Source organism: Megalopta genalis, chromosome 4, assembly GCF_051020955.1.
Source record: "Megalopta genalis isolate 19385.01 chromosome 4, iyMegGena1_principal, whole genome shotgun sequence".
Taxonomy (NCBI): domain Eukaryota; kingdom Metazoa; phylum Arthropoda; class Insecta; order Hymenoptera; family Halictidae; genus Megalopta; species Megalopta genalis.
In genome coordinates this window covers 5,538,444-5,560,781 of record NC_135016.1, presented here as the reverse complement: position 1 = coordinate 5,560,781, position 22,338 = coordinate 5,538,444, and the positions used below count along the sequence as shown (strand labels likewise).

Sequence of the window (22,338 nt, the reverse complement as noted above, 5' to 3'; positions counted from 1 at the left end):
TTGGCTAGTGTTGTTAGTAGATAATAGCGGTTTTTTTTTCTGGGCAATATCAAAGCACAGATGCGTTACTCTACTCATCTCCGATCAAAGCTTGTCGTCGAGACTTGCCATTTCCAGGAAGTCACTCTGGCGTGAATTTTATGCTTCGATCATTGATCCCCGCATTATTCGAACACGGTTCATCGGATTTTGTTCCTAAGAACGAATAAATCATGCGATACTATGCGGAGCTGTCGAATGGTACAAGAACATCGTTGTAATCATCCCGCACGACAGACTGTACTCAATCGGGGAGAACAAATTATAAAACAGCACGGACAGTTTTACCAGCGAACGAGAAATTGCAATCATAAAGGAAAGTCATACCGAAAGACACCGCATGCAATTAAGATAATGTTGTCGCAATTGCAGATACGCGAGATGCCCATCAAATTATGTGAAGTGTTTCTCCATTGTCGAACGCGTACCGTTGAATTAAGTTCGCAGAAAAAAAGCCGAGTGTCATAGTTTCGCAGAGCGATCGCACATTACCAATATTGTTCTCTGTCTACCTGACCGTCACTGTGAAATATTTGCGCAGTCTTGGACCCTCGACGGTCGCAGGCGGTGCAAACACGTGCCCCCGTGGTTCACGAAGCGAGAGATCGACGTCGTTCGAAAAAATGTTGCACCCACTGAGGAGATCCGTGAACGGCGCGCACCATAAATTACGGAAATTATTTTACGTCAAGGATTTTGTAACGCTGATACGACCATACGTCTTTCTCATGTCCGTTCTCGGATACTTCCCGTACAGCGTCTCATTGTCGACGTACAAGTCCGTCAAGAAGAACCTTGCCTGGTCCTTGATAATCTTGATCAAACTCACACTGCTGTACCCCATTCTGCTGTACAAGATATTGTCGATGGACGTAATGAAAGACTTCAGCGTGAGGTTGCATTACAGCAGTATCTACATCTTCGGTCTCGTCTGTCTTTGGACCAGCTACTTGTCGTCCAGATCGAAACTACACCTTCTTCGCATGATCTCGACCGCGTCCCGATTGCTGTCACCTAAAACGTTCCACAGAACCGCCAAGTGGATGTTCGCGATAGACTTCCTGAAGATCGCCGTGTTCCTGAGCTACCTGTTCTCCATTAGCAGGGATCCATGGACGGCCTTGTTCTACCTGATGAGCTACTTCGTCTTTTTGGTGGCACTGGTGATGATCATGCTGTTCGTAAACTGTCTGTACGTGTTGAATCTTTGTTTTTGCAAAATCAACACATCCCTGGAGAAGTTGAGGACGAGCCTGGTCACCGACGAGCCTCATCTGCTCAGAAGGGTGTATCATTCGCAGAAGAATCCTACGCTGCTGTCAGAGCTGAAGACGCTTCGGAGACAGTATCTAGAACTTGCCAAAATCGTTGACGCGTCGAACGACACGTTCGGTCTGGAGATGATCGTACTAATCGCGTTGACCATGATGGATATCACTTTTAACTTGTACACCTATTTGGTACTAAATACCGACGACGGTAAGATCGTGAATTTGTGGTCGATAAACATCAAGTATCTCGCTAATAATTGCCAGGGTTTGATCTTTATGGCTATCGTGTGCGAGATGGTGAAGGATCAGGCGAAGAACATAGCTTACAATATACATCGGATTCTCGTGATCACGTTCGACGAACAGATCTCCACGGAGGTAAGGAACGGTAGGGGGTGAGATGGTCGCGCACATTTCTGCTGCTTACGTATTTTCGAAATCGTCGTTGTAAAAGTACTTATTCTCATTACAAAATTTACCGAAATCGTGAAAGTACCGTTTCAGCAAATTATTAAAGTTTATAGATTCCGTGTTCGATTCCACTGATTTGTACACAATGTTAAAAAATCTAGCATGTTATTAGAGAATCCATAAGAGTAATCCGCGGACACATAATCATCGGAACTTTTGTTTCTAAATTCGGCAACACAGTTGGCGTTGTTCTCCATGCAAGTCCTGCAGCAGAACCATACAATCGTGGCAAGAGGCCTGGTGATAGACGTCACCCTGTTGACGAAGGTAAGGGATCCGTAACCTATGCTTACAGAAAGAAACTTCATCCCCTTCGTTTACAGATAGTGGGCATCATCACGACCTATCTGCTGATCCTAATACAATTCCTCCTGATGACACCCTGCTGAAGATAGTTCCGAAGCAAATTACAGAACTACGTGTGCATAAACACCACGCTACAGACATTTCATCGCATTAAAAGCGTTCGATAACATCGTCGCTGTCCATCCGAAGATGAACTTTGCGTTACTTATTCAGAACCACGTCACATCACGCCTGAACTTGTGTGTACGTTTTCTTTAAAAAAAATAGCCGCCCATCGATTATGATGAATCAGTCGCATGACCTATTCTTGGGGAAAAAAAAAGAGGAAAAAAGAGAGAACGTTACTGCACAATCTGTTGCACGATGTTCGGAAGCACGATAAGGATCGGAACCATAAACAGCCGTCAACCGTGGCGGCCATTGCGAGCCGGAAATCTCTCGTCGTTGATGTACCCTAACTTCGTTTTCTCGCTGACACTCGGACTCTTTCCGTACAAGAGCAATCCCACGGGATACGTGTTCACGAAAATGCGATTCGTTTGGTCGATGATCACGCAACTGGTCTACGTAGTACTATTGGCGTCTGCACTGTACGACATAAACGTGAACCTCAACAATAGCACGGTCGAGGTGATCGACCTGAACGCGTTCATGATCTCGGAGGGATTGATGATACTGGTGATGCATGGTTTGGCGTACCAGAGGTTTCATTTGCTGGAAAAATTGGGCAAGCTCACGCGGATGCTATCCGAACAGGACTTCGAGAACATGGCGAAGTTCGTGCACACGAAGGACATCTTCGGCATCATCTTCCTCATGCTGCACCTGCCGAACTGTATCGTTGGTTTGAACCAGGCGACCTTGAGTTGTCTAACGATTTTATACGTGCTGTTGGTGTATCTGGCCCTGGACATGACCTACGTGAACTGTGTCTACGTATTGAGAGCGTGCTTCGTCAAAATCAACGAGAACTTGAAGCAGTTGAACGAACACAAAAAACCATTGCTGGCCAGTGTGTCCTCGCAAAGAGGACGAAGTTTCCTGTTGCTGGTGAAGCTGAAACACTACGAGGAGCTGCACCAGGAGACCAGCGATGCTGTCCAGTACTTGAATAAGGCATTTCTCTTTAGGATCATCGTCGCGACGATCGTCACGTTCACTGTGGTTACATTCAATTTGTACTTTGCTATCCTGTTTCACAGCACCGGGGTTAAGCAGTATAAGTTTAAGAGGGTGTTTTTCTTCCCGCATATCGAAGCAATGACGTTTTATCTCGGTAAGTTCGCGATGATGATTATGATGTGCGAGTCCGCGAAGAAGAAGGCTCAGGAAATTTGTACAACGGTTCACGAGATCCTTAGCAAGTGCACCGACGAAAAGGTCAGGCGTGAGGTAATTGGTCAAGTCTTTGCGGCTTCCGTGAAACGTTAGTTTGTCTCTTGGAATAAATTGAGATTTAATTGGTCATTGTAGGGCAACGTAGCACCTCGAAGATTTGCCGGATCAAACATTTGCAAGCGAGAAAATCAAAATTGTCTGTATCGATCGCAAGGTACAGAAACTGCGTAAATTGTTGTTTCTTTTCCTTGCGAGAAGATTCGATCAATTAAATAAATTTATTGCAAAGAATTTATTTCTGGACGACCTAATGCTAGAAAGTTTGTGGCGTGGACGTGACAATATTATAATGATATTCGGTAACTAGAAAAACAATTCGGTAACTAACAGGTGTGATTTTCCAGCTGAGAATGTTTGCATTGCATGTGTTGCATCGGGATAACAGGTTTTGCGCAAAAGCAATTACGATGGATGCGAGACTCTTAACGCAGGTAAGCCGTGTTGGTTAGTGACAGAGATAACAAATTGATTTGCTTATGCGTTCACATTGATTTATAGATTGTTGGCGGAATTGCAATGTACATGTTGATACTGTTCCAATTTCGAATAAATGACGCCACCTGTAGAAATCCTAAGCATGTCGATGTATAATGTCACGCTGTATGTGAATAGAATCTAACATAGTGCAATAAATAAACGAAGAATTGCCGTCAGTCTACGTTATTTAAAACATTATTGTACAAGTGAAATGCTTTCTTCCAAACATTTCATATTATCACGATATCTGCGGAAATATTTAGATAGATTAGCTCACAGGTAGCTCATTCACAAACATTTCGATGATCACGTACAATATACACTACCGGCAAGTACTTAATCACGAAGTGCATTCTGATAACGTCATCTGTATTAGCTTTCAAGTGCCATTTTATTTATTCAAGACCTCTCTTCATTATGGTATTGAATTTCTAGATCAGCATTTCAAGAAGCATCTATCAGTCATTTCGAATATCGTTCATGAAAATAGTACGTGCGTTTAGTTTCCGAAACGCGTTCATTCGTGTCGGTTGCAACACACTCTACAGTATTTGTAATAAATAAACTGTGCACCTTTCACTAAAATAAAGACTTTCTGCATCAACTGTCAATAGCAGAAGTTAAGTAAAAATGCACTTTCATTCTGAACAAATTTTTGAGAATCAATGATATTTCAAGCATATTTCTTAACTCTTCTTACGTTTTTGTTGCTTTGCTCACTTATCTTTGTGACATCTACAGTCTGCCTGCAAACTGAGTATTACAAAACTGTGAAGTAATCAACGTGGACTGCCGCACAGCTTTCCTGTCACCTACAAATTATAAATCATCGAGCAATGAGAAAGCGCACGACGAGAACCAGAGATTTCAAAGACCACAAGGGATGCCTGCTATTTCGCGCTACGGACTTTGCATCCCTAATGCGTCCCATCATGTTTTTCTCGGGGACATTCGGCTTTTTTCCATGCAACTATAAATCCGAAGAATACGTGTTCTCGAAGAAAAAATTCGTCTACTCGATAATCATAATCTGTCTTCATTTGGTTCTCCAAGTCTATAACTTTTTATTAGTCAATTTTGTCGACACGAGCAGCCCCTTAACGCAGTCAATGCCGGAGAACTTCTTCGTTCTCTTGGACGGATCTTTACCTCTGCTGCTGTTCGTGGCACCGTTCTCAATGACAGCCATGTTCCAACAATTGTCGAAGCTCTCGCGCACATTGTCGCGCCCGGATTTCAGTGACATGGCGAAAGTAATTCACGCGGTTTACATCGTGAACGTTGTTTATTACATAATATCTATACTAACAAATTATTGGGTTGTTGTAAGTATACCTGTGGGGCGACGTTTGATTAACTTGTACCTGGCGACGTCATCGACCATGACGATATTGTGTTACGTGAGCTGCGTGCGTCTTTTGGGCGCGTGCTTCAAGAAACTGAACGAAAATCTGAAGCAACTGAATGGACCTTCGCAGGATCTTCATATAGAATTGGCGGAGAAGCAGTTGTCACGAAGACAAAGTACCATGTTGTTGACGAAGGTGAAATATTACGAGGATGTGCACGAGAAAATCTGCGACGCTGTCGTACACCTGAACGCGTTGTTCCGCACGATGAACATCATTTTCACGACATCCACTTTCATTTTGGTCTCTTTTAATCTGTACAATATTTTTGCGACTTGGTTTTTCAGCGTTCGTATAATATCGGTGGATGAGAACCTTCTCCTGGTTATTGGATTGTCATATACGGTACTAAAATTTGGAATGTTCTGTGTAACGATTTGGTTCTGCGATTCTGCCGCAAACCATGCTGCGGAGATTGCTACCACGATTCACGATTGTGTCAGCCACTGTACGGATGATACTGTCAAGTGCGAGGTAATTGATCAGTTAGATTTCACGTCTTTATTTCTCTTCTGTAGTTGAAAAGTGTATAAAGATACCGGTTGCAGCGTTCGATGCTGAACTGTTGAATCGCAAAATTCTCAATTTCAATGCATACGTCTTTGTATAATGTTCTTAACGAATTGAGTATCGTGAAATTGATTCTACTCGTTAATTGATTACCTAGTACTAAAGACTATCTATTAAAATATGCATTGAGATACATAATTATTAATATGCATGTATTAATATGCATTAAGTTTACATAACCAACGCGGTAATCAACGTGTTAATTATTTTCTCTCAGTAGTTTAGAAACTTCTTCATGTCATTACTGTATAAAATAATGTTTACACTGTTACAGTTGAAGTACTTCGGCCTGCAAGTGATGCACAGAGACATTACGTTCACGACGAAAGCGTTTGATATTAATGGGAAGCTTCTGTCGCAGGTAAGGTCCATTATTATGAAAAAGAAAATTAATGATACAGAAATTTGAAGATTCTCCGTCATATCCTCTTGAATTAGTTGGCCATTTCTGTATCACTGGAAATAATGAAAATGGTCACACAATATGTATAACAGCGGCGATTCATTTACAGACACTCAGTGGAATTCTCATGTACATGATGATACTCTATCAATTTTTAACGAGTTCCAATTGCACCAACTAACCGCGGCGCTTGCGCCACGATCAACGCATTTTCCTGAACTAACGTAATTTCGTGTGACACGCTAGCCTGATCAGTGGTTCGACAGCCACAGGGAGGCAACAGGGTGTTGTGCATGCGCTGATACCTGTGATAATTCGTGGCTCAGCTGTTTGGTACTAGCACGCAACATAGTGTAATGAAGAGATTGGGAATCTTTATGTTAAATACAATCTCGTTATCTCAATTTCACCAAACAGCAATAAAGTCGACATCTGTTTCATGTTAACTTTTGTCTTAATTAGTGAATTATTTTTAAACCTTCCGTGAAATATCATGATTGTCTTGCGAAGAAGAGTCAAATTTCCCATGATCCTACTTTATATTTATTTGTATTTTCTACTTTATAATTGATCGCTTAATTATGTTAATGGAGCTATTTCATTCGTAAATCCTCCCGACACTTTAACTGTTTCGTCTACTCTCAAGAAGTCTGTTTGCACCAAAGTTCGCAGTCTACTAAAGAATAAACAGCTAAATCTAAATAGAAAACTGCTGTTTCATTACTTTCATCGATTTCAGAGAAGCACCGTGTAAATTGCCATTGAACTTCCGAGTGAGCACGACAAAATGATTGCAACTGACTTTTTAATTTCTTTAATAGGTATGATACAGATAACATCATCGATATTAATACAAATACAATTATCGTGTCATGATCTTCAGTCATAACTGCATTAACACGATGAAAAGATCTCCATTTAATAAAACTTAATTGTTTGCTCATAAAATACACGATTCGCACAGTGCACCAGTTGCATTCGTTTCAGCTAGCAGCTACCAATTACATAGTTCTTTTCTATTACACCGGCAAATTTGATGTTCCTCTGAACTTGATCTACAAGTATAAAACCTAAAGCATAATTTGTCGATCTCTGAACCGGATTAAACACTATCAGTGTTAAAATAATAGAGTGAAAGCTGCAAGACTCTCAACTGTCTGTTCTCTTCGCAGTTATTGATCAATCTCAACGATGAACCCGATTTAATCTCGCATACCGTGCGGGAGAACCTTAATCGTGGAGTGATAACGGGTTTTAGGCACATCAAACACTCAACAGTTAGATACAGTGATAAGATTCGGTTGGATCTAAAACCGCGCGAAATTTATCTGTGACAACGAGTTCTCCGTTTAAGCCGCTCAAACGTCAATATTATGTTTCTCTTCGTCGTAACTGCGACGCAATTTTTAAAGTCGTGGCGTTATCAGACTGACAACCATACGTCGCGGTAAATGATCACATGACCCCCGGATACGGCGTCTTTTAATTTCCCTCCAGCCGCCCGAATAAATTACTGTCATCCGCGTTGTTTTCCGATGTCATCATCTGCTTGCGAAATCAGCACAAAGTACGAAACCTCGTTAACGTCGCGTTATTTGACGGATATGCAGAGATGTTATCAATTAGTTGACGGTATATCCCATAAGCTATCGACTCGATGGCATCTTGCGATTAAAATGCAAGAATGATACTATCGGATGCGCCATAGGATGATGGGGATAAAAGTCGAATGATTCTGAGATGTTGATAATTTAAGTGGTGAGCACACTTTAGTGTCACTTGTTTTAACCCTGACGTATTAGATTATCAATTAGATAGACAATTAGATTGTCTTTTCTTTACATAACCGTACGTTTTGTTTGAACACTACCATTGTGTCACCAGAATGTCCGCAAATATTAATGCAACTCGTTTCATTGAATTTTCTTTGCGATACACAAGAAAGCGCGCAACGAACTATGCAGCTGCTGAATGACGTCCATACGTCACTATAAATTGGACTCAAACAACGAGCACAAATTAGAAAACAATTACGTCAACAAACGACGAACGCAATCATAAAAATGGTCATGTCGAAAGACACCGCAAAGACAACTCAGATAATGTCGTCGAAAATTGCAGATACGCGAGATGCCCATCAAATTATGTGAAGTGTTTCCCCATCATCGAGCGCATGCAGTTCAATTAGATTCGCAGAAAAAAGACAAGTTTCATAGTTTCGCAGACTGATCGTGCATTATCAATATTGTTCTCTGTCTACCTTACTGTCACTATGGAACATTTGCGCAGTCTTAGACCTTCGATGGTCGCAAACGGTGCAAACCGAGGCCCGTGGTTCACGAAGCGAGAGATTAACATTATTCGAAAAATGTTACAGTCACTGAGAAGGTCCGCGAACGTCGAGTACCAGAAATTACGGAGATTATTTTACATTAAGGATTTTGCAACGCTGATACGACCATACGTCTTTCTCATGTCCGTTCTCGGATATTTCCCGTACAGCGTCTCATTGTCAACGCACAAGCTTGCCAAGATGAACTTTGTCTGGTCCTTGATACTGTTGATCCACATCACATCGTTGTGTCTCATGCTGACGTACAAGACAATGTTTACGACGGAGTATTTAGATTTCTACATGAGATTATATTGCGGCAGCGTTTACTTTTTAGGTCTCATTTGCCTTTGGACAAGCTACCTGTCATCTCGGTCGAAACTGCACTTTCTTCGCATGGTTTCGCATGCAACCCGACTGCTATCTCCCGAAACATTCTGCAGGACTGCCAAATGGATGTTCACGATAGACATCCTCAAGACCAGCGTGTTAATATCTTCCGTGTTCATGATAAATTATAATCTATGGTCGATCACATACTACATGAGTGGCATGTACATATTCTTAGTGACACTGACAGCGAACTCGCTTTTCATAAATTCTCTGTACATAGTACGTCTTTGTTTTCGTAAAATCAACGCATCTCTGGAGAAATTGGAGACCAGATTGGCTACTGACGAACCTCATCTGCTCAGAAGGGTGTATCATTCGCGGAAGAATCCCGCGCTGCTCTCGCAGCTGAAGACGCTTAGAAAACAGCACCTAGAACTTTGCAAAATTGTTGATACCTCGAATGAGACCTTCGGTGTGGAGACCATTGCTACCATCCTGTTCACTGTGATAGCTATCACGTTCAATTTGTATATGTACTTGATAGAAAATACTTACGACGGTAAGATCGTGCGCGTGTGGTCGGTGCACATGGAGTATCTGATTCAGAGTTGCCAGAGTCTGATTACGATGGCTGTGGTGTGCGAGATGATGAAGGATCAAGCGAAGAACATTGGTTACAACATACATCGGATTCACGTGATTACCTTCGATGAAGAGATCATCACCGAGGTAAGGAAAGCAGGGGAAGGCGGCCGGCGTTTTGTCGTTACCGAACCAATTAAATCTCAAGACGCGAAGAGGATTTGTGCATACGTAATTATTTGCGTCGAATTGCGACAAATATTTGTTATAAATAGTTGAAATCGTTGCATTAGCATTTTCCAATTGAATTGAAGCAAGTCGATAATATTGAAGCAAGTCCAATATTGCCATTACTTTTTCTCCATCTCATTAATTATAAAGAAGCACGTTCGAGAAGGGTATGAATAAAGCAAGAACGATGCATCGCTTCAGAATAAAAATAACATTACTAAATCCAGAGATACGTAATCGTCATAATTTTTCTTTCCATATTCGGGACAACAGTTGTCGTCGTTTTCGATGCAAGTTCTGCAGAAGAACCACACAATCATGGCAAGAGGGCTAGTGATAGACGTCACCCTGTTGACCAAGGTAAGGGATCCGAACTCATTGCCTACGAAATTAGTTGCACATCTCTCATTTACAGACAGTGGGAATCATCGCGACCTATCTGCTGATCTTGATACAATTCTTCCTGATAACACCCTGTTGAAAAAAGTGACGAGAGACCGTATCGCTTGGACATAAATTACGGAACTATGTATACGCGCCAAGCTAGAGACACTTCATCCCGTTAAAAGCGTTCGATACCATCGTCGTAGTCAATTCGAAGATGAACCGTATGTTACTTATTCAGAACCTCATTACATCGTGACTGATCTTGTGTACGTTTTCGAAAAAAATGTAGCTGCCCGCAGACTATGATGGATCAGTCGCTTGTACCATTCTTGAAAAGAAAGAAAGCAGGAACCGTGATTGCACAATCCGCTGCACAATGTTCGAAAGCACGATAAGGATCGGAACCGTAAACAGCCGTCAATCATGGCGGCCATTGCGAGCCACGAATCTCACATCATTAGTGTACCCTAACATCGTTTTCTCTCTGGTGCTCGGATTCTTTCCGTACAAGAGCAATCCTACGGGATACGTGTTCGCGAAAATGCGATTCGTTTGGTCGATGATAACGCAACTGATCTACATAGTACTATTGGCCGTTGCCCTGTACAACACAAATGTCAACCTCAGCAACAGTACGGTCGAGGTGATCGACCTGAACATGTTCTTCATCTCAGAGGGATTAATGATCCTGGTGATGTATGGTTTGGCGCATCAGAGGTTTCATTTGTTGAGAAAATTGCGGAAGCTCACGCGGATGCTATCCGAGCAGGACTTCGAGAACATGGCGAAGTTCGTGCACACGAAGGACATCTTCGGCATCGTCGTGCTCCTCCTGCACCTGCCGAACTGTATCGCTGGTCTGAGCCAGATGACCTTTAGTTGTCTGACGATAATATACGTGTCGATGGTGTACCTCGCTCTAGACATGGCCTACATGAATTGTGTGTACGTCTTGAGAGCCTGCTTCATCAAAATCAACGAGGACTTGAAACAGTTAAACGAAGATGAAGGACCGTGGCTGGCTAGTATGTCTTCGCATAAAGGACGAAGTTTCCTATTGCTGGTGAAGCTGAAGCACTACGAGAAGCTGCACCAGGAGACCAGCGATGTCGTTCAGTACTTGAATAAGGCGTATCTCTTTCGGATCATCGTCGCGTCGATCATCACGTTTACTTCGGTTACATTCAATTTGTACTTTGCCATCCTATCTTACACCACCGGACATATTGAGTTTAAGCATAAGAGGATCTGGTACATCCCGCATATTGGAGCAGTGATCTTTTATTTTTGTAAGTTCGCAATGATGATTATGATGTGCGAGTCCACGAAGAAGGAGGCTCAGGAAATTGGTACCACGATCCATGAGATCCTCAGCAAGTGCACCGATGACACGGTCAAGCGCGAGGTAATTGCTGCTGATGGTTGAATCTTTGAATCTTAATACTTACTTCTGCTTCTTGCTAGAAGATTTGATTAACTAAATCAATTTATTACAAGCGAAACTACACTCTTTATACATCATGCGCGGAAAACAATTTATTTGTAGATGACCCAATGCTAGAAAGTTTGTGGCATGAACGTGACAGTATTTTAATAATGTTCAGTAACTAGGAAGATTAATTGAGCAACTAACAAGTGTGCTGTTTCAGCTGAGGATGTTTGCTTTGCAAGTGTTGCATCGGGATAACAAGTTTTCTGCAAAAGCAATTGCAATGGATGCGAGACTCTTAACGCAGGTAAACCGTGCTGATTAGTGACAGAGATAATAAATTAATTTACTTATGCATTCACATTGATTTATAGATGGTAGGTGGAATTATAATGTACATCTTGATACTGTTCCAATTTCTAATAAATGACGCTGCCTGCAGAAATGTTAAGCATATCGATGAATAATGTCACGCTGTTTGTAAATAATGTATAGCATAGCGTAATAAACAAACGAAGAATTGCCGTCAGTCTAAACTATTTAGAACATTATTTTCCAAGTAAAATGAACTAAGATGACGGTCGAAGTAGCGTAAGAAAGAAAGGGTTGTGCACTGTGTAAAACCAAAGGAACTTTCTTCCAAACAATTTATTTTGTCACGGCATCTATGAAGATATTTAAGTAGATTAACTCAGGTAACACATGGTCAGTTATTTCAATATATAGTACCGTCAAGTACTTTATCACGAAGTGCATTCTGATAGCATCAACTATATTAGCTTTCAAGTGCCATTTTGTTGATTCAAGACCTCGCTTCATTACGGTATTGAATTTATAGATCTGAAACTCAAGAAACTGTCAGTTATCAGTCATTTCAAATATTGTTCATGAAAACAGTACGTGCGTTTAGTTTCCGAAACGCGTTCATTCGAGCCGGTTGCAACATAGTCTACAGTATTTGTAATAAATAAACTGTGCACCTTTCACTAAAATAAAAACTTTCTGCATCAACTGTCAATAGCGGAAGTTAAGTAAAAATGCACTTTCATTCTCAACAAAGTTTGGAGGATATTTCAAGCATATTTCTTACCTCTAATTACGTTTTTGTTGCGTTGTTCACTTATCTATGCGACATGTACAGTCTCCCTGCAAACTAAGTATTACAAAACTGTTAAGTAATCAACGTGGACTGACACACAACAGCTTTCCTGTCACCAACAAATTATAAATCATCGAGCAATGAGAAAGCGCACGACGAGAACCAGAGATTTCAAAGACCAGAAAGGATGCCTGCTATTTCGCGCTACGGACTTTGCGTCCCTAATGCGTCCCATCATGTTTTTCTCGGGGATATTCGGCTTCTTTCCATGCAACTATAAATCCGAAGAATACGTGTTCTCGAAGAAAAAATTCGTCTACTCGATAATCATAATTTGTCTTCATTTGGTTCTCCAAGTCCATAACTTTTTATTAATCAATTTTTTCGACACGAGCAGCCCCTTAACGCAATCAATGCCGGAGAACTTCTTCGTTCTCTTGGACGGATCGTTACCTCTGCTTCTGTTCGCAGCACCGTTCTCAATGATAGCCATGTTCGAGCAGTTGTCGAAGGTCTCACGCACATTGTCGCGCCCGGATTACAGTGCCATGGCGAAAGTAATTCACACGGTTTACATCGTGAACGTTGTTTACTACGTGATTTCTACACCGATAAATTATTGGTCGGTTATGAATTTACCTGTGCGGCGACGTTTGGTTAATTTGTACCTGGCGATGTCATCGACAATGACGGTAATGTGCTACGTGAGCTGCGTAAGTGTTTTGGGCGCGTGCTTCAAGAAACTTAACGGAAATCTGAAACAGTTGAATGGATCTTCGCGGGATCTTCGCACGGAATTGGCAGAGAAGCAGTTGTCACAAAGACGAAGTACCATGTTGTTGACGAAGGTGAAATATTACGAGGAGGTGCACGAGAAAATCAGCGACGGTATCGAACACCTGAATACATTGTTTCGCACGATGAACATTATTTTTACGACTACCACTTTCATTTTGGTCACTTTCACTCTGTACAATGTGTTCACGGTATGGTATGCCAGTGACGGTGTAAGAACGACGAGTGACATGCTTTTCCTATTTGATGGATTGTCATATACGGTATTAAAGTTTGGGTTGTTCTGTCTAAAGATCTGGTTCTGCGAGACTGCCGCAAACCATGCGACGGAGATCACTACCACGATTCATGATTGCGTCAGCAGCTGTGCTGATGATACTGTCAAGCGCGAGGTAATTGTCCAGATGGATTGCACGTCTTTATTTCTGTTCTGTAAATGAAAAGATTATAATGATTCTATTGACATGTTCAATGCTGAACAATCGATGCACAAAATTCGCAACGTTAATGCATATATCTGTGTGTAATGTTCTGAATGGATAACTCGAATTTGGTTTCACTCGTTACTAAATTATCTAGTACCGAAAGCTATCTGTTAAAATATGCAGTATGAAGTAGTTAACATAAACCATGCGCGCTAATCAACGTGTTAATTATTGTTTCTCAGTAGTTTAGAAATTTGTGCATGTCATTACTGCATGTAATAATGTTTATATTGTTACAGTTGAAGTGCTTTGCCCTGCAAGTTATGCACAGAGATATTACGTTCACGACGAAAGCGTTCGACATTAATGGGAAGCTTCTATCGCAGGTAAGATACAGTATAACGAAAGGGGGTGTTAATGACATTTTCTTTTGCATTAGTTGGTCTTTTCTGTGTCATTTGTTGTTTTGTAATTGCTAGTCAATGTTCGTCAGAAATTCTGTACCTGTACATTATAACATCTGCGATTTGTTTACAGATTCTGAGTGCAATATTCACGTACATGATGATACTCTATCAATTTTTAACGGGTTCCAATTGCACCAACTAACCGCTGCGTTCGCGCGACGATCGACACATTTTTCTGAACATACACAATTTCGTGTGGCACGTTAGCCTGATCAGAGGTTTGACAGCCACCGGGAGGCAACAGGGAAGAGATTGGGAATTTTTATGTTAAATACAATTTCGTTACCTGAATTTCATGAAACAGCAATAAAGTCGACATCTGTTTCACGTTACTCTTGTCTTAATTGGTGAATTATTTTTAAACCTTACGCGATAAATGATCACACGATGGTTGCATCTTTTAATTTCCCTTCAGCCGGCCAAATAAATTATTGTCATCCGCGTTGTTTCCCGACGTCATCAGCTATTTGCGAAATCAACGCGAAGTACGAAAACTCGTTAGCGTCGCGTCACTTGACGTGGTTGAAAAGCAAGAATGATATCATTGGATATGCCATGGGATGATGTGGATAAAAATCGGATGATTCTGAAATGTTGATAAACAACTGTACGTTTTGTTTGAACGCTATCATTGCTTCACCAGAATGTCCGCAAACATTAATGTAACTCGGTTCATTGAATTTGATTTGCAATGTCTAAGAACGCAAGTAACAAACAACGTAGCTGCTGATCGACGTCCATTCGTCACTATAAATTGGATTCAAACAACGAGCACAAATTAGAAAACAGTATGTGCAATCTCATCAACAAACGACGAACGCAATCATGAAAAAAGGTCACGTAGAAAGACACCGCAAAGACAATTCAGATAATGTCGCCGGAATTGCAGATACGCGAGATGCCCATCAAATTATGGGAAGTGTTTCCCCATCATCGAGCGTATGCAGTTCAATTAGATTCGCAGAAAAAAAACAAGTTTCATAGTTTCGCAGACTGATCGTGCATTACCAATATTGTTCTCTGTCTACCTTACTGTCACTATGGAATATTTGCGCAGTCTTAGACCTTCGATGGTCGCAAACGGTGCAAACCGAGGCCCGTGGTTCACGAAGCGAGAGATTAACATTATTCGAAAAATGTTACAGTCACTGAGAAGGTCCGCGAACGTCGAGTACCAGAAATTACGGAGATTATTTCACATCAAGGATTTTGCAACGCTGATACGACCATACGTCTTTCTCATGTCCGTTCTCGGATATTTCCCGTACAGCGTCTCATTGTCATCGCACAAGCTTGCCAAGAAGAACTTCGCTTCGTCCTTGATACTGTTGATCCACATCACATTGCTATGTCCCATACTGATTTACAATACCTCTTTCTTCGAAAAGTATACAGATATCTCGATGAGGTTGTCTTGCGCCTGCATTTTCGTTTTTGGACTCGCGTGTCTTTGGGCAATCCATTTTTCGTCCCGATCGAAACTGCATTTTCTTCGCTTGGTTTCGAATGCATCCCGAGTGCTATCATCCGAAACGTTCTGCTCCACTGCAAAGAAGATGTTCACGATAGACATTATAAAGTTCAGCGTGCTCGTGTCCCTCGCATCCGCCGCGGAATATGATCCATGGTCGTTCGTACAGTTCATGATTTGCTGGTACATATTCTTAGTGGCTTTGGTTGTGAACACGCTTTTCGTCAATTCTTTGTACGTAGTATGTCTTTGTTTTCGCGAAGTCAGCAGATCTCTGGAGAAATTGAGGATGAGTCTGGTTACTGACGAACCTCATGTGCTCAGAAGGGTGTATCATTCGCAGAAGAATCCCACGCTGCTCTCGGAGCTGAAGACGCTTAGGAGACAGCATCTGCAACTTTGCAAAATTATTGATACGGCGAATGAGACCTTCGGCCGTGAGACCATTGCCATCATCTCGTTGACCATGATAACTATCACGTTCAATTTGTTTGTGTATTTGTCAGAAAATACTTACGATGGTAAGATCGTGCGTTTGTGGTCGATGCAGCTGGAGTATCTCGTTTATAACTGCCACGGTCTGATCTTTATGGCTGTGGTGTGCGAGATGGTGAAGGATCAAGCGAAGAACATTGGTTACAACATACATCGGATTCTCGTGATTACCTTCGATGAGGAGATCATCACCGAGGTAAGGAAAGCAAGGGGAAGGCGGCCGGCGTTTTGTCGTTACCGAACCAATTAAATCACAAGTCGCGAAGAGGATTCGTGCATACGTAATTATTTGCGTCAAATTGCGACAAATATTTGTTATAAATAGTCGAAATCGTTGCATTAGAATTTTCCAATTGAATTGAAGCAAGTCGATAATATTGAAGCAAGTCCAATATTGCCATTACTTTTTCTCCACTCCATTAATTATAAAGAAGCACGTTCGAGAAGGGTATGAATAAAGCAAAGAACGATGCATCGCCTCAGAATAAAAATAACATTACTAAGTCCAGAGATACGTAATCGTCATAATTTTTCTTTTCATATTCGGGACAACAGTTGTCGTCGTTTTCGATGCAAGTTCTGCAGCAGAACCACACAATCGTGGCGAAAGGGCTAGTGATAGACATCACCCTGTTGACAAAGGTAAGGGATCCGAACTCGTTGCCTACGAAATTGGTTGCACATCTTTCATTTACAGATAGTGGGAATCATCGCGACCTATCTGCTGATCCTAATACAATTCCTTCTGATGACACCGTGCTGAAGAAAGCAACAAAAGACCGTATCGTTTCCAAGAAAATTACAGAACTATGTGCACGCACCACGCTACAGGCATTTCATCCCATTAAAAGCGTACGATAACATCGTGGCTGTCAATTCGAAGATAAACTCTGCGTTATTTATTCAGTAGATCATGACATCATGACCGACTCGCGTACGTTTTAAAGAAAATAACTGTCCACCGACTGCGATGGCACAGTCGCATAACCTGTTCATCGGAAGAAAGATATGTAGCAAGTATTCCTAAATCTGTATACCCACGATTTGTTGCACAATGTTTGAGAGCACGAGAAGGCTTAGTACCTTAGAGTGTAGCGAGTCATGGCGACCATACCGTGCCACGAACTTCTTATCGTTGATGTACCCTAACATCGTTTTCTCCAAGATTCTCGGATTCTTTCCGTACAAATGCACGCCCTCAGAATTTGTGTTCTCTGACACGAGATTTCTTTTGTCCGCGATCACACAGCTGGTCTACGTAGTACTATTGGCGTCTGCACTGTACAACGCGAACATCAACATCGAGAAGAGCACAGTCGAGGTGATAGACCGGAACGTGTTCCTCATCTCGGAAGGAATCATGGTGCTGGTGATGTACGGTTTGTCGAACCAGCGGTACCATTTGTTCAAGAAACTTGGGAAGCTCTCGCGGATGCTGTCTGAACAGGACTTCCAGAACATGGCGAAGTTCGTGCACACGAAGGACATCTTCGGCATCATCTTCCTCATCCTGCACCTGCCGAACTGTATCGTTGGCCTGAATGAGACGACCTTGAGTTGTCTAACGGTTTTATACGTGTTGATGGTGTACCTGGCCCTGGACATGACCTACATGAACTGTGTGTACGTCTTGAGAGCCTGCTTCGTCAAAATCAACGAGAACTTGAAGCAGTTGAACGAGCATGAAGAACCATGCCTGGCTACTGTGTCCCCGCACAGAGGACGAAGCTTCCTGCTGCTGGTGAAGCTGAAATACTGCGAAGAGCTGCACCAGGAGACCAGCGATGTTGTCCAGTGCTTGAATAAGGCGTTTCTCTTTCGGATCGTCATAGCGGCGATCATCACGTTCACTGGGATTACGTTCAATATGTACTTCGCTATTTTAGGATACGGCGTCACAGTTTGGATGAAACGGCGTAAGAGTTTCTGGTACTTACCGCATCTTGAAGCGGTGACGTTTTATCTCTCTAAGTTTGTGATGATGGTGTTAATGTGCGAGTCCGCGATGAAGAAGGCTCAAGAAATTGGAACCACGATCCATGAGATCCTCAGCGAGTGCACCGATGAAACGGTCAAGCGCGAGGTAATTGCTACTGATGGTTGAATCTTTGAATCTTAATACTTACTTCTGCTTCTTGCTAGAAGATCTGATTAACTAAATCAATTTATTACAAGTGAAACTACACTCTTTATACATCATGCGCGGAAAACAATTTATTTGTAGATGACCCAATGCTAGAAAGTTTGTGGCATGAACGTGACAGTATTTTAATAATGTTCAGTAATTAGGAAGATTAATTGAGCAACTAACAAGTGTGATGTTTCAGCTGAGGATGTTTGCTTTGCAAGTGTTGCATCGGGATAACAAGTTTTCTGCAAAAGCAATTGCGATGGATGCGAGACTCTTAACGCAGGTAAGCCGTGCTGATTAGTGACAGAGATAATAAATTAATTTACTTATGCATTCACATTGATTTATAGATCGTAGGTGGAATTATAATGTATATCTTGATACTATTCCAATTTCTAATAAATGACGCTGCCTGCAGAAATGTTGAGCATATCGATGAATAATGGCACGCTGTTTGTAAATAATGTATAGAATAGCATAATAAACAAACGAAGAATTGCCGTCAGTCTAAACTATTTAGAACATTATTTTCCAAGTAAAATGAACGAAGATGACGATCAAAGTAGCGTAAGAAAGAAGGGGTTTGTGCACTGTGTAAAACCAAAGGAACTTTCTTCCAAATAATTTATTTTGTCACGGCATCTATGAAAATATTTAAGTAGATTAACACAGGTAACACATGGTCAGTTATTTCAATATATAGTACCGTCAAGGACTTAATCACGAAGTGCATTCTGATAACGTCATCTACATCAAGTGCCATTTTATTTATTCAAGACCTTTCTTCATTATGGTATTGAACTTCTAGATCAGCATTTCAAGAAACATCTATCAATCATTTCGAATATCGTTTATGAAAACAGTATGTGCGTTTAGTTTCCGAAACGCGTTCATTCGAGTCGGTTGCAACACATACTACATTATTTGTAATAAATAAACTGTGCACCTTTCACTAAAATAAAAACTTTCTGCATCAACTGTCAGTAGCGGAAGTTAAGTAAAAATGCACTTTCATTATGAACAAATTTTGGAGAATCAATGATATTTCAAGCATATTTCTTAACTCTCCTTACATTTTTGTTGCTTTGCTCACTTACCTTTGTGACATCTACAGTCTCCCTGCAAACTGAGTATTACAAAACTGTTAAGTAATCAACGTGGACAGTCGCGCAGCTTTCCTGTCACCTACGAATTATAAATCATCGAGCAATGAGAGTGCGCACGACGAGAACCAAAGATTTCAAAGACCACAAGGGATGCCTGCTATTTCGCGCTACGGACTTTGCCTCTCTAATGCGCCCCATCACGTTTTTCTCGGGGATATTCGGCTTTTTCCCATGCAACTATAAATCCGAAGAATACGTGTTCTCGAAGAAAAAATTCGTCTACTCAATAATCATAATCTGTCTTCATTTGGTTCTCCAAGTCTATAACTTTTTATTAGCCAATTTCCTCGACACCATCAAGTCTATAACGAAATCAATGTCGGATAACATGTTCGTTCTCTTGGACGGATCCTTACCTCTGCTGCTGTTCGCAGCACCGTTCTCAATGTCGGCTATGTTCGATCAATTGTCGAAGCTTTCACGCACGCTGCCGCGCCAGGATTTCAGTGACATGGCGAAAGTAATTCGCACGGTTTGCATCGTGAACGCCGTTTTCTACGTCTGCTTGATACCGGCATGTTATTTTAACGTTTTTAAGATAACTATGCTGCGATTATCCATTTCTTTGTACTTCGCGGTGTCATCGACCACGTCGGTACTGTGCTACATAAGCTGTGTGCCTGTTTTGGGAGCGTGCTTGAAGAAACTCAACGAAGATCTAAAACAGTTGAATAGATCTTCGCCGGATCTACACGTTGAATTGGCGGAGAAGCAGTTGTCACGAAGACAAAGTACCATGTTGTTAATGAAGGTGAAATATTACGAAGAGGTGCACGAGAATATCAGCGACGCTGTCGAACACCTAAATAGATTGTTCCGCACCGTGGTCATCTTTTATACGACTTCCACTTTCGTTTCCGTCACTCTCAGTCTGTACAATATGTTCACGAAATGGGACACCAGTGGTGATAGAATAACGACGATAGATATACTTTTCATATCTGTTGGATTGTTATATTCGTCATTAAGGTTTGGAATGTTCTGTGTAATAGTTTGGTTCTGCGAGACTGCCGCAAACCATGCTGCGGATATCGTTATCACGATCCACGATTGTGTCAGCCACTGCACGGATAATACTGTCAAGCGCGAGGTAATTGATCAGTTAGATTTCACGCCTTTATTTGTCTTCTGTTGATGAAAAGGGTATAAAGATTACTATTGGGACTATCGACGCGTTCAATGCTGGACAATTGATGCACAAAATTCGGAACGCCGAAGCATGTATCTTTGTATAATGTTTTTATCGGAGTGGATAACTCGCAATCGATTCCACTTGTTACTAAATTATCTATCCATTTAAATATGTAGTATAAAATAGTTTATTTCACGTCGTAACGACACGCAGAAGTTTCTAAATTACTAAAAAAGAATAATTAACACGTTGATTACACCGCCATGGGTTATGTAAACTATTTTATACTTATTATTTATATTTATATATATATATACTTATTACTTTATTTATGGTTATATAATCTATGTTTATACTGTTACAGTTGAAGTACTTTGTCCTGCAAGTTATCCACAGAGATATTACATTCACGACGAAAGCGTTTGACATTAATGGGAAGCTTTTATCACAGGTAAGATGCATTATTACGGATGGGAATATTAATGATAGTGAATTTTGAAGAATTTCTACCACTGTCTTTTGCATTAGTTAGCCTTTTCTGTGTCATTTGTTTCTCGTAATTGCTAGCAAATGTTGGTCAGAAATTCTGTACCTGTACATTATAACATCAGCGATTTATTTACAGATTCTGAGTGCAATTTTCATGTACGTTATGATACTCTATCAATTTTTAACGGGTTCCAATTGCACCAACTGACCGCTGCGGTCGCGCGACGATCAACACTTCTTCCTGAAATTACACAATTTTGTTTGTCACGTTAGCCTGATCAATGCTCCGTCAGCCGCCCGGAAGGCAACGTGGTGTGTTCCTGCGCAGATACCTGTAATAGTTCATGGCTGAGGTGTTTGATAATAGCACGCAACTTAATGTAACGAACAGACTGAAAATGACATCCGCTCATTTCGGTATTTTACGTTAGAGACAATTTTGTTGTCTGACTCGCACCAAACAGGAATAAAGTTCACGTTCGAATAGTCTTAACTAGTGGATTATTTCGTTAATTATTATTTAATCATTTATTTACGTGAAATATCACGATCGACGTAACTATTCGGGGATCGAAACTTTCCGTTGTCTTCCTGTGTTTCGAATCAGCATCTAAATGTATATTAATGAAATTGGTGCATTTCTAAATCCCTCGGCAATATTTACCGATTTCCGTGCACCAACTGTGTACCAACGAACAAACAGCAAGATCTAAATGGTAATAGCCTGATCGATTTTAAAAGAGGAACACCTTGCACGCTGACATTGAACTTCCGAGGGAGCACGACAAAAATGATCGCAGAAGTCCCGTTTAATTTCGTTGAAAGTCCGCAGATACTATCATCGATTTTAACGTTACACTGTCGCAATGAAATTCAGATCTCCATTTATCAAAACGCGACAATATACGCAGAGAAACGCACTGTTCGGCCCACTCGATTCAGTTGCGTTCGTCCGTGCGAGCAGCTACCAGGTGGCTCTTTTCTGTCGCGAAAAATTCGACAAATTCGAACAAATGATCAGAATGGTGAA

General features: G+C 41.3%; 8 protein-coding genes across 11 annotated transcripts; all 8 read left to right on the top strand.

Moving 5' to 3' along the window:
* Positions 1 to 293: 293 nt before the first annotated feature.
* Positions 294 to 2,361, top strand: LOC117222553 (uncharacterized). Its single transcript, XM_033474309.2, has 3 exons — positions 294 to 1,688; positions 1,962 to 2,048; positions 2,105 to 2,361. Exons 1-3 carry the CDS (start codon positions 663 to 665, stop codon positions 2,168 to 2,170), a joined length of 1,179 nt encoding a protein of 392 aa, XP_033330200.2. The 5' UTR covers positions 294 to 662; the 3' UTR covers positions 2,171 to 2,361.
* Positions 2,362 to 2,450: 89 nt separating this feature from the next.
* On the top strand, positions 2,451 to 4,138 carry LOC117222554 (uncharacterized). Of its 3 annotated transcripts, none has more exons than XR_013033192.1 (3): positions 2,451 to 3,479; positions 3,561 to 3,916; positions 3,984 to 4,138. XR_013033192.1 is itself a non-coding variant. In XM_076521193.1 (3 exons), the coding sequence occupies exons 1-3, from the start codon at positions 2,451 to 2,453 to the stop codon at positions 4,074 to 4,076; spliced, it is 1,209 nt and encodes a 402-aa protein (XP_076377308.1). In that variant the 3' UTR covers positions 4,077 to 4,138. The 3 variants fall into 3 exon arrangements, 2 of the variants coding, with proteins under 2 accessions (XP_076377308.1, XP_076377310.1); XM_076521193.1 differs by having other exon boundaries at positions 3,830 to 3,916; XM_076521195.1 differs by having other exon boundaries at positions 3,561 to 4,138.
* Positions 4,139 to 4,278: 140 nt separating this feature from the next.
* Positions 4,279 to 6,790, top strand: LOC117222523 (uncharacterized). Its single transcript, XM_033474267.2, has 3 exons — positions 4,279 to 5,845; positions 6,216 to 6,302; positions 6,454 to 6,790. Exons 1-3 carry the CDS (start codon positions 4,799 to 4,801, stop codon positions 6,523 to 6,525), a joined length of 1,206 nt encoding a protein of 401 aa, XP_033330158.2. The 5' UTR covers positions 4,279 to 4,798; the 3' UTR covers positions 6,526 to 6,790.
* A 1,922-nt stretch (positions 6,791 to 8,712) lies between these two features.
* On the top strand, positions 8,713 to 12,174 carry LOC117222524 (uncharacterized). The gene is made up of 3 exons (XM_076521006.1): positions 8,713 to 9,865; positions 10,118 to 10,182; positions 10,499 to 12,174. Exons 1-3 carry the CDS (start codon positions 8,713 to 8,715, stop codon positions 11,633 to 11,635), a joined length of 2,355 nt encoding a protein of 784 aa, XP_076377121.1. The 3' UTR covers positions 11,636 to 12,174.
* A 536-nt stretch (positions 12,175 to 12,710) lies between these two features.
* On the top strand, positions 12,711 to 14,756 carry LOC117222547 (uncharacterized). 2 transcript variants are annotated; one of them, XM_033474302.2, is made up of 4 exons: positions 12,711 to 13,585; positions 13,826 to 13,924; positions 14,257 to 14,343; positions 14,495 to 14,756. In XM_033474302.2, the coding sequence occupies exons 1-4, from the start codon at positions 12,878 to 12,880 to the stop codon at positions 14,564 to 14,566; spliced, it is 966 nt and encodes a 321-aa protein (XP_033330193.2). In that variant the 5' UTR covers positions 12,711 to 12,877; the 3' UTR covers positions 14,567 to 14,756. The 2 variants fall into 2 exon arrangements, with proteins under 2 accessions (XP_033330193.2, XP_033330192.2); XM_033474301.2 differs by having other exon boundaries at positions 12,711 to 13,924.
* Positions 14,757 to 15,980: 1,224 nt separating this feature from the next.
* Positions 15,981 to 17,256, top strand: LOC117222527 (uncharacterized). Its single transcript, XM_076521005.1, has 2 exons — positions 15,981 to 16,586; positions 16,946 to 17,256. Exons 1-2 carry the CDS (start codon positions 15,981 to 15,983, stop codon positions 17,249 to 17,251), a joined length of 912 nt encoding a protein of 303 aa, XP_076377120.1. The 3' UTR covers positions 17,252 to 17,256.
* Positions 17,257 to 17,272: 16 nt separating this feature from the next.
* LOC117222555 (uncharacterized) lies at positions 17,273 to 19,033 on the top strand. The gene is made up of 3 exons (XM_033474312.2): positions 17,273 to 18,473; positions 18,718 to 18,804; positions 18,872 to 19,033. The coding sequence occupies exons 1-3, from the start codon at positions 17,445 to 17,447 to the stop codon at positions 18,962 to 18,964; spliced, it is 1,209 nt and encodes a 402-aa protein (XP_033330203.2). The 5' UTR covers positions 17,273 to 17,444; the 3' UTR covers positions 18,965 to 19,033.
* A 130-nt stretch (positions 19,034 to 19,163) lies between these two features.
* On the top strand, positions 19,164 to 21,801 carry LOC117222528 (uncharacterized). The gene is made up of 3 exons (XM_033474271.2): positions 19,164 to 20,777; positions 21,184 to 21,270; positions 21,445 to 21,801. The coding sequence occupies exons 1-3, from the start codon at positions 19,731 to 19,733 to the stop codon at positions 21,514 to 21,516; spliced, it is 1,206 nt and encodes a 401-aa protein (XP_033330162.2). The 5' UTR covers positions 19,164 to 19,730; the 3' UTR covers positions 21,517 to 21,801.
* The last annotated feature ends 537 nt before the right edge of the window (positions 21,802 to 22,338 follow it).

Bases quoted from the DNA above. Each gene is read 5' to 3' on its own strand.
- LOC117222553 (XM_033474309.2), top strand. From the start codon at position 663: ATGTTGCACCCACTGAGGAGATCCGTGAACGGCGCGCACCATAAATTA. The intron at 1,689-1,961 runs GTAAGGAACGGT...TCGGCAACACAG, and splicing joins ACGAACAGATCTCCACGGAG to TTGGCGTTGTTCTCCATGCA. The intron at 2,049-2,104 runs GTAAGGGATCCG...CTTCGTTTACAG, and splicing joins ACGTCACCCTGTTGACGAAG to ATAGTGGGCATCATCACGAC.
- LOC117222554 (XM_076521193.1), top strand. From the start codon at position 2,451: ATGTTCGGAAGCACGATAAGGATCGGAACCATAAACAGCCGTCAACCG. The intron at 3,480-3,829 runs GTAATTGGTCAA...GTGATTTTCCAG, and splicing joins ACGAAAAGGTCAGGCGTGAG to CTGAGAATGTTTGCATTGCA. The intron at 3,917-3,983 runs GTAAGCCGTGTT...ATTGATTTATAG, and splicing joins ATGCGAGACTCTTAACGCAG to ATTGTTGGCGGAATTGCAAT.
- LOC117222523 (XM_033474267.2), top strand. From the start codon at position 4,799: ATGAGAAAGCGCACGACGAGAACCAGAGATTTCAAAGACCACAAGGGA. The intron at 5,846-6,215 runs GTAATTGATCAG...ACACTGTTACAG, and splicing joins ATGATACTGTCAAGTGCGAG to TTGAAGTACTTCGGCCTGCA. The intron at 6,303-6,453 runs GTAAGGTCCATT...ATTCATTTACAG, and splicing joins ATGGGAAGCTTCTGTCGCAG to ACACTCAGTGGAATTCTCAT.
- LOC117222524 (XM_076521006.1), top strand. From the start codon at position 8,713: ATGTTACAGTCACTGAGAAGGTCCGCGAACGTCGAGTACCAGAAATTA. The intron at 9,866-10,117 runs GTTGAAATCGTT...TTTCGATGCAAG, and splicing joins ACAAATATTTGTTATAAATA to TTCTGCAGAAGAACCACACA. The intron at 10,183-10,498 runs GTAAGGGATCCG...AAAAAAATGTAG, and splicing joins ACGTCACCCTGTTGACCAAG to CTGCCCGCAGACTATGATGG.
- LOC117222547 (XM_033474301.2), top strand. From the start codon at position 12,878: ATGAGAAAGCGCACGACGAGAACCAGAGATTTCAAAGACCAGAAAGGA. The intron at 13,925-14,256 runs GTAATTGTCCAG...ATATTGTTACAG, and splicing joins ATGATACTGTCAAGCGCGAG to TTGAAGTGCTTTGCCCTGCA. The intron at 14,344-14,494 runs GTAAGATACAGT...ATTTGTTTACAG, and splicing joins ATGGGAAGCTTCTATCGCAG to ATTCTGAGTGCAATATTCAC.
- LOC117222527 (XM_076521005.1), top strand. From the start codon at position 15,981: ATGTTCACGATAGACATTATAAAGTTCAGCGTGCTCGTGTCCCTCGCA. The intron at 16,587-16,945 runs GTAAGGAAAGCA...TCGGGACAACAG, and splicing joins ATGAGGAGATCATCACCGAG to TTGTCGTCGTTTTCGATGCA.
- LOC117222555 (XM_033474312.2), top strand. From the start codon at position 17,445: ATGTTTGAGAGCACGAGAAGGCTTAGTACCTTAGAGTGTAGCGAGTCA. The intron at 18,474-18,717 runs GTAATTGCTACT...GTGATGTTTCAG, and splicing joins ATGAAACGGTCAAGCGCGAG to CTGAGGATGTTTGCTTTGCA. The intron at 18,805-18,871 runs GTAAGCCGTGCT...ATTGATTTATAG, and splicing joins ATGCGAGACTCTTAACGCAG to ATCGTAGGTGGAATTATAAT.
- LOC117222528 (XM_033474271.2), top strand. From the start codon at position 19,731: ATGAGAGTGCGCACGACGAGAACCAAAGATTTCAAAGACCACAAGGGA. The intron at 20,778-21,183 runs GTAATTGATCAG...ATACTGTTACAG, and splicing joins ATAATACTGTCAAGCGCGAG to TTGAAGTACTTTGTCCTGCA. The intron at 21,271-21,444 runs GTAAGATGCATT...ATTTATTTACAG, and splicing joins ATGGGAAGCTTTTATCACAG to ATTCTGAGTGCAATTTTCAT.